This window comes from Eupeodes corollae, chromosome 1 (assembly GCF_945859685.1).
Source record: "Eupeodes corollae chromosome 1, idEupCoro1.1, whole genome shotgun sequence".
Classification (NCBI taxonomy): Eukaryota; Metazoa; Arthropoda; class Insecta; order Diptera; family Syrphidae; genus Eupeodes; species Eupeodes corollae.
In genome coordinates, this window is record NC_079147.1 from 4,618,897 (window position 1) to 4,633,133 (window position 14,237).

Sequence of the window (14,237 nt, forward strand, 5' to 3'; positions counted from 1 at the left end):
GTCTTTATTTTAATTAAGGATTAAGATTTATATAAGTTCTTATTTCAAAAATCACTGTTTTTAACTCTGTTCCTATATCTAAGAGCAGTTTTTAGGAAATCATACAATAAATCAACATTAATTTGATTTAATAAGAAAATACAATATTCTTCGGGTAAGGTATCATTTCCAAATAAGTTTCTTCTTATTTCACGCAAAACTGGACACATTCCCAAGAAATGAATGATGTCTTCACGTTCTCGTCGGTTGCATAAATAGCATAAAATGGGTAATTCACTTCTATGTGATATGTAATTGAGTTGCAGCAATTCGCCTCATAATCGGAACATCATTAAAATTGTGCTTGTATTATTTTCATCTTTGAAGTAGTTGTTTTCGTTGAAAGTGTAATCCAGGCGATTATATATAGTTCGGTAAAGAGATCCTGCTCCTTCTTCCTCTTGTTTTCCCTATATCTAAGGTCAACTTTTTTATAATATCGTACAATAAGGGTCTCGCAGTACTTGGATCATCTTTATTTATATCAAGTACAAATCCACACTCTTCAGCTAAACATTACCATTCTTTAAAAAAAATCCTCTTTTGCTTCGCACCACTTGAATGGCGACCATCTTAGGAAGCCGGTGATCCGTCAATTGCATGACACGGAGAACAAAGTCAACTTGTAGTTTGAGTGTTTTAATTAGTAACGGAGGCAATCCAGTCTCAATCATAAGCATCATAAGGGGGAGATGAAATGTTCGTTTCAGGTGGTACCTTAAAAGTTTCTCAACCGATTCATATTCTGAACCTCCCCATACCATGTGCAGCATAAAAGATGATTGATTCCGCTACAGTTTCAAATACCCGATATTTACTACTGTGCCTTATGAATTTGTTGTTGAAGCAATTTTTCCAAGTAGTGTTTATTGCAGTTTTCGCCTTAGATAATTTATGTTTTAAATGCTTATCTGTTTTCATATTTTATGTGAATAGTACACCAAGATATTTGTATTGTTTAACAAACACAACAGCATTCCCTTCGTGAAACGATTTCTCGTTTGCGCTAGTTCTGCCTCCTCCTTTTCGAATTACCATAACTTTGGACTTATCCGGATTAACCATAAGATTCCACAACTTACAGAATTCTTGGAGCTTATTTAACATTAACTGTAGAGTTTTAGGTGAGTTTGCCATCATCACTACATCATCTGCAAAAAGAAGGGGTTTAATTTGCAGTCCCGCATATTCTATGCCACCAGGTAGACAATAGACCTAGTAGTTTATAAAAAGCAAATAGATCGGGGCTAAGAGGACAGCCTTGTCTGACTCCTGTTTTGATTGTAAACCACTCTGATCTATTAGCAACATTCCAAACTGACGATTTCGTATATCGATAGATATTTTGAATGAGTTAACCAAATTTTAAGGACATTCCAAGCCCGTACAGCTTGTAGATTAGGGCATTACGGTCGACCGTGTCGAACGCTGCTCTAAAATCCACGAAGATGACATACTTTTAGCAATACTTTTGAACACGAAAATGTGATCAATAGTAGAGTAGCCCGATCTGAAGCCCGCCTGAAATTCACTTAAGAGATTTTTTGATGATGTAAATAAGAAACACTAAAGCTTCCTTAAACTGTTTAGGTATCACACCATTTTCCATGACGCTGTTCATTAGGCCGGTTAGCGTCTGAATGAAATTATTCGATCCGTACTTGTAAAATTCTACAGGTATCCTATCCGATCCAGCTGCTTTGCCATCCTTAAAACCATTGACCATTGTAAGCTTTGTATTGCAGACAAAATATAAAAACTGAAAGCTAATCATTGCAGCTTTTTATACAAATTTAATGATCGTTTTATCGATAAAGCAGGTGAAAGAAAAGCTGAAAAACTAGTTTTTATTTTTATTTCATTAGAAAAATATCATCTTTCGGATGGAATTCTCTTACTATAGCGCTTTTCATTTAAATTTAAAAAATACTTTAGCACTCCGAGTCCTACGTTGCGCTTAAGCTGATAAGCTGACGTTATCTGCCTAGAAGAAGGTATAGGCATTCCAAGCGTTTATCCTTTCTCCAAACAAAATTGTGTGATAGGAGTCATTTCTGATACTTCCTTAACTTAATCATACATTCCACTATGAGGCCGACTCACCTCTCGGATTCTTAAGAAGTTGATCAAAAGAAAGTTTGTGTCTTGTATTCCTTGTAAGACCTCTTGAAGAATGTGTTTTCCAATTTTGTACACCAAGAATCCTAATTATGCACTATAAGTTTTTTAATTAAATCCATAAAAACCTTTGATTCAAGATATGTACATAAGCATTATTTTGTTTCAAATTCCCTTAAGAGGTCGGCCTTAAATACCTTAAAGTATTCAACACAATTTGTATAAACCTAAAGGATTCTCCTCGCAAAACAAATTCAGAAAGTACGTGCTGTTAATCGATTCAACTAAAAGAATAAATGTTTTCGAATTACTCATGTTAGCATTTTTTGTTTTATTGTTTTTTTTTGTTGTAAGGTTCATAAAATATTTTATTTATATCTATAGAGCTGTATCAAACAGAGCAAAGCAATAAAACAGTTCCAAAGCTTTCAGGCACATAAACAAGTTAACAGGAAACGATTTCAATGACTTTGGGGATTCAAGCAAACTCATCTTTTTTATAATACGCCCATATACAAACCTATCTACATAAAATCTGTTGCCTTAGAGTGCATATAAAAAAATGTTATTCAAACAAATTACGAACAGTATATATTTTATAAGGGCCATCAAAATCAAACTAGGCATTGAATTTCTCTCGGTAAAGTGTAGTGAACTGAATTGAAGTAATCAATTACTTTTAATTGCATTTAAAAATAAAAAAAAATTCACACAAATCCAAAAGTGAGTACGAGTTTGCATTTTTTTGTTTTCACGCTTTATAAATTGTCAGAGAAGTGAGTATTCATTACATTATTTTCCATCAACACAAAACAACAACTAAAAGAGAAATTGAATATTCCACAAACCAAAGCACCCCTTAACCTTTGAGCTCGCAATGTAATTCAATCAAAGTATAAACTCACATCGACATCAGGCACGCAGCGTGCTTCTCAAATTATTGCACAGTGACATTTGATATGGAATTTAGATTTTTATTGGCACTAAGTGACAATAATAAAGCTGACTCATGTCATAACTAAACTATCTATGTCCGCATTCAGTTTACGAGAAAAATGCAATCAATTGTAAAGCAATCAAAGCAAAACAAAAAGTTGTAGTTCACTTGTCACAGCTACTGAAAGGAATGATGTTATCATGATACACGAGTTATTAAGTTGAGTTTTTTTAAATGGAAAATGTATATAATTACCTATCGAGATATTGAAGTTATTTACCCTTTTCAAAAGTTACACGTTTTTTAGACATAGAAGCTAGACTATCAGCAATAAAATAGATGGAGTATTAAAAAAGTTGATTTAGTTTTGTTAAAAAGTAGCTATTTTCTCCTCGTGTTACATTTAGATGGATTTTTAGGGAGCTTGAACACTATTTTTTTAAGGTATCGAATAGTGAAATCAATTAGAGCTGATACACTTAAATAGACTTATGAAATAATTATAAAAACATTATATAAACAAATAAGTCGTATTATTATTTTCATAATAACAAGAATTTCAACTCTAGGAAATATATTTACTTTCCTAAACTTAACACTTTTTTTAAGGATATTATTCTAAATGAAAATTAAAATTAATGTTATTTGAAAAATTATTGATTTACGAGTACCTAACACTGCGAGTAATAGGCTTATTGAAATTATTATTTACCGCATGATAACTTTTACGGAACAAGGTAAAATTGTTTAACTCTCCAGAGTTAACGTATGTATCCATAAGAGAAAAAAGAAAAGGATAATCAATATGATCGGATAAAATCCTTAATAAAAGGTACAGCAAGAATTTGCTGTCGGTTTTCTACTGTCTGAATTCCAATAAGCTGATACCTGGCATTGTACGATAACATTTCAATGTTTCATCCTAGTTTATTAAATACAAATCTTGTTAACTCGTTTTGAACTTTTTGGATTCTACTCACATAAATAGTTATTATAATGTGGGTTCCATACTACGCAGCAATATTCCATGATGGACCTTACATATGCAACGTAAATAGATTTTAGTGTGTCAGGATCCTATAAGCCGAAAGAATTTCGTGGGACGAAGACCAGCATTGAGTTGGCCTTATTTACGATACATTCCATATGACCTACAAAGTTTAAGTTGGAGTTTAATATTACTCTAAGATTCTTTTTCACCGAAATTTCATTGGTTTAATTATTTTACATGTTTTAATTAAAAAACAATAAGTAATACAATAATAATAACGAAAAACATTCACAGTTGGAAATATCAAGGCTCAATTTATTTGTTATACCATTTATTTCTGCACACGGAAAACCCATAGAATTTGTTAGAATATCAGGAAGGTCGCATAATACATAAGGAACAACAATGGACCTAAATGGCTGCCTTGTGGAACGCCTCATATGACTTGGAATAGATTTGATATATATTCGAATCTATTAAAACTTGTTGATTTCATCCTGTAAGATAAGGCAATAACCATTTGAGCATGCTTGAATAAAATCCTATAAATTCTAATTATTGCATTAAGATTTTATGGCGCCAGTTACTGTTTTCATTGGTTGTCATCATTGCAAAGAAACCTTGGAATTGTTTTGACAGGTCGCTTATAGCGATCACTACAATGTCTGTTATTGATAAAAAAAATCCTGATCGAAATCCACGGAAAAATGTTTACTGACAGAAATCTATTATTATAATTGTGTAAAATTGAAACCCAAATCAGTGGAACGAGTCGTTTCATTTTTGAATATAAAAGTATCAGCTGTTCAGGAAAATGAATTTCCATCAGGAAATTAGAAAAATAACACATTTTTTCTGAAAAAACGTTCTTAGTGTAATTTCCGATCGATCAGTACCTATATAGTTAACTTCCCATAGAAAGTTTTTGTAATCGGTCCGATTTTTCGAAATGAAAATTTTGACATTTCTCAATGTTTCAAGCTCCCTAGAGTAGTAATGAAAGGTTTTTTAGTGAGAAGTCCGTACTTCGCGACGTTTTTTTCGTCGTTAATAGCTCAAGAACCGGAAGAGATATCGACTTCAAATAAATTTTGTTATACAGATAATAACGCAGAAAGATGCAAAAATTACTCAAAATTAAATTTACCATAACAATTTAAAAAAAGGTGAACATTTTGGTTAACCCTAAATATCACACCAACCAATAACGCTAGAGACTTGAATTAAATTTGATATTATATATTGTAACGTGATAACAAACAAATACATTTTTGGAAAAAATTCTAACTATCGTTTTATTTTATAAGAACAAAAAAAAAATATTTGTCACCTCGAAGATTTTTAAGAACAAAAAATGATTTTGTCTCCAAGACAATTTAGTGCAACGAAGATTAACGTTTTTAACATTTGGTAATATTTTGGGAAAATCGAATTGACAGTTTTTTTATAAAAAATAAAATCAAAATCAAATGGGGTGGCGCAACAGTCCGTTGTGAACCAGGGCCTAGTGACTTACAACTCTCAACCATTCCTGTGTGCGAGTACTGTTGTCAGGAATGGAAGGGACCTACAATTTTAGGCCGAATCCGAACGGCTAGTTTGAGAAAGCACTTTTTCATGACAAGAATTACTCTTGAAGGATTTGTCAATTCCTCGCAAGAGGCAGTACCCGCGAAAATTAATTTTTTTAAATTAAGGTGACACAGGCAGGGATTGAACCCAAGACCCCTTGCATGACAGTCCAACGCACTTTTTTTTTTTTTTTTTTTAAATTCATTTTTATTAATTCATTCTTAACCCTATCTTAAAGCTAGACAAAAATTCATAAAACTAGCCTAATTATCCATAACTTACAACTAACTTAATGGTCCCATACGGACACTCTAAGTTAAACTATAACACTTACTACTAATGCCTTTCGGCCCTAAGATCTATTTTAACTTCAATTCAATTTTATTTATTTTTGTATTAATTAGAAAATTTAAAAAAAAACTAATATCAATATCCTTTTTATTTTTGCTTAAAAACTACTTAAATAAGGTCCCTAATATAAAACTTAAAACTAACTTAAACTACCTATTCTACTTATAAACTACTTAAAACTAGAACAACCACAGCAGCAAATCTAACTTTTTTTGTTTTTATATTTTACTGTCTTTTTTGTGTATGTTTTTTTTTTTTTTTAATTTTTTTTTAAATTCCATTTTTTTTTTTTTTTTAATTTTTTTTTTGTTTTTTTTTTATTTTTTTTTTTGTATTTTTTTTTTTTTTGTGCCACCATGCCTATTCTACTTAAAACTAAACCCTAAAACTATAAAACAAGTATGTAAGCCGGCCAAGGCTTAAACCCCATCCCGACTACCCACTATCAAGTGCCGATTGAAGCCACCAAAACTGGTTCTCCTGCTTCACCCTATCAGTTCGGTCCCGTTCGGACACAGCCCTACTGAACCGAAGGAGCTCCGCTCCACCTTGTGCCATGACGTCCCGATTGTATGGGAGTCGCCTATCCACGGTTCTTCGTCTGACGTGGTAGATTAACGGGACTGCCAATCCAACGCACTAACCATCATGCCACGGGTACTACTATAAAAAATAAAACCTAAGAAAAAATTTATAAAAGATGGTAAAATTTAATTTTGACTCAAATATCTTTCAAAAATTTGCGATTATGGCTTTCAATTAATTTTATCTTTTAAAAAGCATTTTTTGTAAATATACAGTAAGATTTTGAGAAAAATCAAATTTACAGTTTGCTTACAAAAAATAAAAACCTTAAGAAAACAATACAAACAAAAAATATCTTTACAAAAATTGAAAATATTTTCTTTAAACTTATTCAGACATTCAATAGTTTTTTATCAAAATCCAATTTTCATTTTTTCATAAAAAAATAAAATCTACAAAAAATAGTACGCAAATTGTAAAAAATTGATGTACGGTTCTCGATATCTCGGTAAACAATAGAAGATATTGATTTTAAATTATTTACATTCATCCAAACTTACAAACTTACGTGACCTATATTAACACGAAATTTACACATTGAGCAGTTTGAAAAATTGTTATGAGTCAACAAATTTGGATTTGAAAAGCTCAGCAAAAACTTTACAAATATCGAGTAGACTCTTATAAGTCGAATCTAAATATTAATTTTTTTGGGAATTACATTTGATTTTTGGAGCTCTAAAAACACTTATTGTTTTCTTTTTAACTTGGATTATAAAAATGCATTCGTAGTACCCGTGGCATGATGGTTAGTGCGTTGGACTGTCATGCAAGGGGTCTTGGGTTCAATCCCTGCCTGTGCCACCTTAATTTAAAAAAAAAATTAATTTTCGCGGGTACTGCCTCTTGCGAGGAATTGAACAAATCCTTCAAGAGTAAATCTTGTCATGAAAAAGTGCTTTCTCAAATTAGCCGCTCGGATTCGGCCTTAAATTGTAGGTCCCTTCCATTCCTGACAACAGTACTCGCACACAGGAATGATTGAGAGTTGTAAGTCACTAGGCCCTGTTGCGCCACCCCATTTGATTTATAAAAATGCATTAAGGACATCCGACATTTTATTCCAATACAATGTAAAGAAAACGCAAATTGACATCAGATGAAGACGTTCCAATAATTTTAACATTTTTTAATCTTTATTACTATGAATAATAATCTGTCAATTTTACCAATGAGGCGTAGATGCATTTTTAACGTCCCATAGGAAGTTATTGTAATGGGTCCGATTTGTCAAATTGAAAATTTTGACATTTCTCGACGTTTCAAGGTACCTAGAGTCGAAATAAAAGATTTTTAGAAAGATGTCTGTGCGTGCGTGTGTACGTACGTGCGTACGTCCGTAGCTAAAGAACCAGAAGAGATATCGAATTCAAATAAATTTTGTTATACAGATCAATTGGATTTTTTTCAAAATTTGATAGGAAGCAGAAAGGGGTCTTAAAAAAATTGCTTGGGTAGTAAAAAAAACCACCTTAGCAGTTTGAAAAAAAAATGTGAACATTTTGGTTAATCCTAAATATCTTAAGAACCAAAAACGCTAGAGACTTGAATTAAATTTTATATACTATATTGTAAAGTGATATCAAAAAAGTATATTTTTTGAAACAACAACAAACGGTTTTTTTTATAAATCGAAAAAACTTAAAATACAAAATTTGTCACCTCTAAAATTTTACGACTAAAATATGATCTCATCTCCAAAAAAATTTTGTGCAATGAAGAATTATGTTTTTGACTTATGAAAAAAATTTGAGAAAAATCGAATTGACAGTTTTTTTTTATAAAAAATAAAAATCTAAAAAAAACATTACTCAAAATTGGTAAAAATTGAATATCGATTCAAATATATTTTCAAAAACTTTTTATGATTGTTTGTTTGCATTAAACTAACAGTTGCCAACGAATCAAAAAACAAAGAATCAGACTTATTATTAATTATTAAAATTATAGATATTGTTAGTTACATTTTAAAATCTGTATAAGAATTACAATTATCGTTTATTCATGTAAAACAAGTCTTTTAGAAATTGTTTTTACTTCGGTTTTCAAAATGGAAACTATCTAAAAATAATAAATTTAAGTTTTCTAATATATCACTAGTCTTGTTCCATAGCAATTAAATGACACTTTCCCTGATTTTAAATTCAATCTTAAGATCACATTACGTTTTATCACTTTAAATCATTCCAAATAAACTACACATATTTGTGAATATTTGATCGACCGTGGACTTTCCTGAGCATAAAACCACACCAGGGTTTCTTTTTTTTTCAATAATTTACTAAGGGAGTCCAAAATTTTAAACCTTTGCTAATTTGTAAATTGCTAATTACCTGTTATTTAAAACGAGCATCCAAACATATCTAAAAAGCGTAGGGGGTCAAGTTTCCCCAATCATTTTTTCGCAAACCATTTTTACCAAAATCCATGGCTCCAAAAAGAATATTTTTCCCGATTTTTTTTTCAAACAAATATGCTTTGCCAATTTTTTTTCCAAACGAATGTTGTTCCATTAGCGCTTCACGAATTTCGACACTCGTTTTTTTTTTTATTTGTATGCAAATAAATATTAATTATAGCAATTTTAGAGCGAGGAAACATTTATTTCTATTTTTAATTAATTATCAAAGTTCACTTTTTCACATACAACACACGCAAAATGGTTGATTTTGACATTTCCTTTATGTTTTTTGTTAAGTGCTGCCTTACTTGATTTTTTTTGTTGGTGATTTTTTTGATTTTACTCGCACCCACCCACCTATAGTGATTCCAAACAGGAGGTTTGAAGGGGGTAGCATGACCCCCCTGGTGTTAGTACGCCGTTCTATCAATTCAAAACATTATTATTGGACAAATTTGACATTAGGAATGACAAAAGTTGGTAAATTATATTTTTGGGAAAAATGGACATTGGGTTGGGACACATGGATTAGGAATTTTGCCCTACAATCCTAAAAAGTTAGTGAAAATAAACAAAGAAAATACGTTTAAATGGACCTATTATTTTTGATAAGTATAGATGTACAGATTTCATAGAGATTAACTTAAGCACTTTGTGATTTTAACTTTAAATTATTGTGTATAGATAGCAAGATGTCAAAATCCTTTGAAATTATTTTAAACGATTAATTTTGTTAAGAACGTGAGCAAGAAAATTTGGATGTTGGTCGCATCCCAGCCTCTTTTTTTCAATATAATGTGTTTTGGTTTTCTAAATCTATAATATCTATCAGTTTAAATTTTATTTATCAGTACGGAATACTGTTTTTGAAAAATGTTCAATATAAGCCTTAACTAAACGCTGAAACAACACTTTTAAGGATGCGCATACTTCAAAAACTTTATCTGACATCTTTTGCAACAAAAACTTTATTTTATATTTAAATTTTCCATAAAATTATGTAAAATGAATAAAAGCAAAACAAATTTAGTTTATTTAAAATTAAAAGATAAAACAAAAGCATTTTAAAACTCATACTATTCTATTTTTTAACTACATTAAACAGATGGAACTTTAGCCCTTTCCTTTGCGATTTATGGAACAGTTTAGACGTGTACTTCTCCACCGCTAGTATATTACACTTGTGCTGCATATCCGTAGACAGGTTAGTGGCAACATAAAATTATATCTCATTTCATCTATTTTCCATTATCCAGACACCATGACGCTTATTCGCCTTGCATGACTATATTTTTATTTTAATCCACAGATATTATGCCATTGTGAAACCACTTAAATATCCCATAAGCATGACAAAGCGGCTTGTCGCCATTATGATACTTAATACCTGGATATCGCCGGCGCTGTTATCATTTCTGCCCATATTTGCCGGCTGGTATACCACGGAAAAGCATCTACTCTATGTCCAGACACACCCCGAAGAGTGCAAGTTCGTTGTGAACGACGTGTACGCCATTGTGTCAAGCTCGATATCCTTCTGGATTCCCTGCACCATTATGATATTCACATATGCCGCCATCTTCCGGGAGGCCAATCACCAGGAGAAACAAATGCTAATGCGACAAGGCAACGCCATGTTGATGCACCGGCATTCGAATATTGGTGGTCCTGGTGGTGGAGGAACGAACGGTGAGTTTATAAAAATAATAATAATTCATAAAGCTGTCAACTTTATCATATAAAATATTATATAATAGTATTTTTGGCGATATGAAAATGTTGAAAAGTGACCGGAAGGAACCATAAGTTCATATATAAAAATTATGAAAGGTTTAAAATTTAAGTGTTGCCGAAATTGTTCGATCAATTCATACTTAAAAAATAACTAAGTTTCACATTGAATTAGCCAATTGACAAAGGTTTTAAAAACCGTTAATTTAACTGTCAATTGATGAAATCCACTGTTTTTTCGTCATCAAAATTGAACCATCTTCAACTCTACAAAATATTCATATAAAAGCTACAAAGGAATTAATTAAATACTCTGAAAAAATACTCAATAAGAATTTAATAATTTTTCGTTAGCCCACCGCACGTTACAATAAAATTCACTTCAAAAACATTCTTCATTGCTCCACAAAAATACTAATATATATATTTAAGCACTCAAAATATTGACTCTTATTAATATGCTTTGTTTTTTCTTTTTCAATGTTGACATATTTTTGTTGAAATTAAATTCCATAATCCAGGAGAAGCTCTAAGTGGCTCCGGTTCATCGAAAACCCTCACTTTGAACGAAGTCGACCAAGATCACACTCCAACCAAGGACAAGCACTTAATCAAAATGAAACGAGAACACAAGGCTGCAAGAACTTTAGGTATAATCATGGGCACTTTCATCCTGTGCTGGCTTCCATTCTTTATATGGTAAGTGAAAGAAGTTTCATATATTTCAATACAAAACTGGGTCATCATCCCCGAGGATGGTTTCATGGTTTCCTTTGGTTAGGGTTGGTTAGGGTTTGGTTAGGTTTTCAAAACTAACTGAATTTAATTTAAAAATATGTAACACATCATCGAAATAGGGAAGGCGGAAATAGTCGACATACCTATATGGTATGGAATCCATCTATTCTATAGGACTGCGGGTATATGAACGTGAACAGAGGAGCATCAGGTGCAATGTCATTTCACCTGACTGCTCATTGTTCAAGGCAAAACTCATGTAATTGAAAAGTTCACGCATTTTTTGTCTTTTCTCTCGCATCACTGCGGAATGACGACGACGGCTATGACGACAAGAAGAACGATGGCAATGGCGATGGCGAAGGGGCAATATGGCGATGGGAATGGCAATGGTTACAACAATGAACGTTTGTATACGAAACGAATGAACGAACGAACGAACAAATTTTCCGGCAGGCGGACGAACGTCGAGCGAGCGACACGGGTTGATTTGGTATTCGGCATTCCCTTCACTTCCTCCATTAAGTCCTTTGCCGTCCCTTATAAAAGGATACCCTTAAAAGTAGGTAGGTGAAGGTATTGTGTGTAATTTTAGACAACAAGCCAAGCACATTTTTGTGATGGAAAAGTTTTTGTTGTTAATTAAGGAATATGTTTGCTTGATTTATTTTTGCTCCTTTTTTGACTATGGGAATTCACTTACCTCCTCACATTATACCAACGTTATGGGAAAATTGAAAATACCAACAATTCCCTGTAGGTTGGTCGTCGGTTGGTGTTGGTATTGGTGTGGAGCAACAGCAGAGTTAGAGTAATTTCGTTCCGAAAAGGGAAGAATGGTTGCACCATTTCTGTGTACCACTTTGTAAACAAGGACGTACAACACAATTGTTTCGTTTTTTGAGTGGAATAATATATTTTACATGTTGTAAAGTTTAAAATAAAAAATGATGCACAGTTATATTATAAACATTACATAGGTAGGTAAAAAGAACTTATTTCACATGTGATGGATAAGTATACAAAGGATAGCTAAAGCGAATCTGTATCTGACCGTATACCTGAAATGAATAAAAAGGATTTTTGAGTTGTGAAAACGTGTTTACTTAAAGTTTCCAAGGGAATGTTATGCATTTCAAGTAATTTCAACTAGACTAATTTATTTTTAATGGGCGTGGATTTGGAAGATTGCAGAGAACAACAGACATTGACGGATGAGCAAAACATCACACAAGGTTTAAGAAGTTCCCTAATTTGAAAATAAAACAAGGTGTCTCGGTTCTGAAAGTTGATAAATAGTAGTGGTGCAACATAAACATAAATAATAAGTTTTATTTTAATGCAGACCACTTTGAATTTAGACCCTGAGCTTTCCTCTAAGGAAACTAATAGTTTCTTACAAAGCTGATCCTATCACTCTGCAATTTTTTTGTTCGCTTCTAATATATAATTTTTAATAATAGTTGCTTACCTTTTAAGAATAGGCCTTACGAAATTGCTTTTAGACTTGGACTTATTTTCTACTAATAACTTTTTAAGAATAAAAATAAATAAAATAAAATGATTCAACTCAATTCAATTTGATTGAAAAATTATTAATAAGGATTGTCAAAATAAATTGCTGCCATAGTGAAATCTTAAGGTAGTTCGTATACTATATATCGAAATGTTCGTAATATACGAATACTTCCAATATTTGACTCAAACTCAGATTTCAAAAGCGACTCTGTAACTGAGACTATACAATAAACAATTGTATCTATCAAAACTCGAAAGCCCAGAAGATAAAAATTTAGTATCTAACAAAAGCATATCTTGTAGCTCCTCAATTGCAATACCAATATATGGCCCACAGAGATTTTAGTCAAAAAGTTTACACAAAGTTTTAAAACCTAGTCAAAATACTTAACAGGCACTTCTACCAAAAGTTAAGGGGACTTCGTAGCATGACTGCTGACATTTTTCTTAAACTTGAAACTCGGCTTAATTGAAGCTTTTCCGACACAGAACTTTTCAGTCAAGAGTTCGACTTTTGCGTAATTCATGTTGCTAATAAAAACTATTTAGGTCTAGGTGTTCTCTTACCGCTACAAAAATACACATCTGCAACTTTTTCTTTTCAAATATCAATTGGACTGGTATGTGTAAAGGTAATGGTACAGACTAAGACTATTTTTATTATAAACATTTACACTGCTCCAAAAAGTTAAGATTCTGTTTTAGCCAACTCTCCCTTACATTAGACTTTGTTATCAATTTGTCCTGCTTTGATACCAATAATTTTCTTTAATGGTGATTTTAATTTAACACGCATTCACTGGATTCCATCTGAAGACGAATCCTGCCTTGAAGCATCTCCTTCTTCTTCACAATTGGAACTATCTCTTCTCGATAAAGTCCTTCTTACTGACTGATTAAAAACTCAAAAAATCGAATTCTCGATTTTATATTTTCTTCTGACGCTATTAGTACTCTTGTTCTAGAAACTAGATCAGGAATTACTAATATCGATAAATATCATCCCCCCCCCCCCTTGGATATTTTTCTTGACTTAAGTAATCCCCTTACTGAACACAGTAATTCCTTTGATTGCTTATATAATTTTGATTTCAGAAGAGCTATTTTCCAGCAGTTGTCTAAAGATTTAACCATTTCTGGAATTGCTGATACATTAGCATTTTCTAACATTGACGAAGCAGTTTCAACGTTGTATAAGATCATTCATTATTGTTTGGAAAAAATGTACCCTTAAAGAAATCAAGAAATACAAACTT

The 14,237-nt window shown here is 32.0% G+C and overlaps 1 protein-coding gene across 2 annotated transcripts in view; it reads left to right on the top strand.

Moving 5' to 3' along the window:
* LOC129953879 (octopamine receptor beta-2R-like) overlaps positions 1 to 14,237 on the top strand; it is a 326,144-nt gene that overhangs the window by 293,413 nt on the left and 18,494 nt on the right. For both annotated transcript variants that reach the window (XM_056067406.1, XM_056067407.1), the window contains 3 exons: positions 10,100 to 10,198; positions 10,304 to 10,683; positions 11,247 to 11,424. In XM_056067406.1, coding sequence (XP_055923381.1) covers positions 10,100 to 10,198; positions 10,304 to 10,683; positions 11,247 to 11,424 — 657 coding nt within the window. The remainder of the gene's footprint in view (positions 1 to 10,099; positions 10,199 to 10,303; positions 10,684 to 11,246; positions 11,425 to 14,237) is intronic.